Raw genomic sequence first — 1,341 nt, 5'->3', positions numbered from 1 at the left:
GCGTTGTCAAAATCACCACCCAGGCTATCACAAGTCATCGGACTGGGTCGGTGACATGTGATCATCGACTTTGTTTCCCTAGCAGCCTTCTGGGGTCGGTGGCGTTTTTTTTATCAAATACGACATTCACAGCATAAGAACCTGGTCCGTATGTTAAATAAAATAAAATAAACGTTCCTAATCCTAGAACGCTGCTGAGGAGGCTACCGTTGACCAATCTAAAAAAAAAAGTACGGTGTTTCTGAGTATATTGACCCTAATGCTGCCGAGGACGCCTGTTTTGAGCTCACAGACTGGCCCGGACAAGCTGTTGACTGTTTGTGATGGCCCCTTCGGGCATACGGTCTGCCTTTGTCGCTATCTGCGAACCTATAATCCGCTCTGACCTTCTCTCTTGTATGAGGTAGCTTGAAGTATGACCGTCCCAAGGTCAACATTACACACTGTCTAACAGACAGCTGTCATGATCTCTGTGGCTAAAATCAAGACCACACTGTCTTGATCTATGGAAGACATCCTCTATAACGTTTTATCCTGAAACTGACTCAAGCATACGAACAAAGACTGCAAACTTTTTAAAATATGAGTGAAATTTTCCGAGCCGATTGTCGCGGAGCCATGTCTATTCGTTCATTAGCCTGGGTACCATTCTCCGCGGTCGGCTTTGGGGAGCTTTACCCGGCACCGACCTGCTTCTGTCAGCCTGTCTGATAAGCTGCCCTTTGAGATTTCGCCGATAGAGCTTGTAGCCGGCCTTTGGAGTTTACCCCGCCCGCGGGGCGCGACTAAATTAACCTAACCCCGTAAGAACTCCCCCGGCCTGTACCAATTAACTGTACGGGCGGTCACCCCTACACCGCCGAGCGCCTCGATGGTATGGTTCCCAGGCTATTCGTTCATTTGTTCGGTTTCGTTTTAGTTAGGGTCTCCATTAGTGACTGATACGTCAGTATTTTTCCTGGTGTTTGGGTGAATGGTACTCATTTTTACTTGAGTGAAGTGAGGAAAGTCGTGTCAAGTGCCTTTCCCGAGGGCACACGATTGGTGACATGGCGGGTTTCAAACTCAGGACCTTTGGGGCCTGATCATGAGTCTAACCCGCTGCCGATTGTACCACGCGATCTCACTGTTTGTGAAATTCTACTTTGCATTAGGCAGCTTAGTAACCCAGGTTCAGTGCAGGAGAATAAAGCATCTACAAGATATATTACTTGCAAAATAAATGTATTCCTACCTGCGTGACAAGGCGAACGATCTTCCAATGCTGATCCGTCAGAGCCCTTTATAATAAGCTTCCTGGAATAACCTCTAAAAAGTTGTCTAACCGGTTAAGGCCCCCTC

At 47.4% G+C, this 1,341-nt stretch overlaps 1 protein-coding gene across 1 annotated transcript in view; it reads right to left on the bottom strand.

Annotated features, from left to right (window-relative positions):
- LOC118416285 (histidine N-alpha-methyltransferase-like) overlaps nucleotides 1-516 on the bottom strand; it is a 4,796-nt gene extending 4,280 nt beyond the window's left edge. Inside the window, exon 1 of the mRNA XM_035821374.1 lies at nucleotides 453-516. Coding sequence (XP_035677267.1) covers nucleotides 453-516 — 64 coding nt within the window. The remainder of the gene's footprint in view (nucleotides 1-452) is intronic.
- Between the last annotated feature and the right edge of the window lie 825 nt (nucleotides 517-1,341).

This window comes from Branchiostoma floridae, chromosome 5, assembly GCF_000003815.2.
Source record: "Branchiostoma floridae strain S238N-H82 chromosome 5, Bfl_VNyyK, whole genome shotgun sequence".
Lineage (NCBI taxonomy): Eukaryota > Metazoa > Chordata > Leptocardii > Amphioxiformes > Branchiostomatidae > Branchiostoma > Branchiostoma floridae.
The sequence above is the reverse complement of the archived record's forward strand: the minus strand, read 5'-3'. Positions and strand labels throughout refer to the sequence as shown.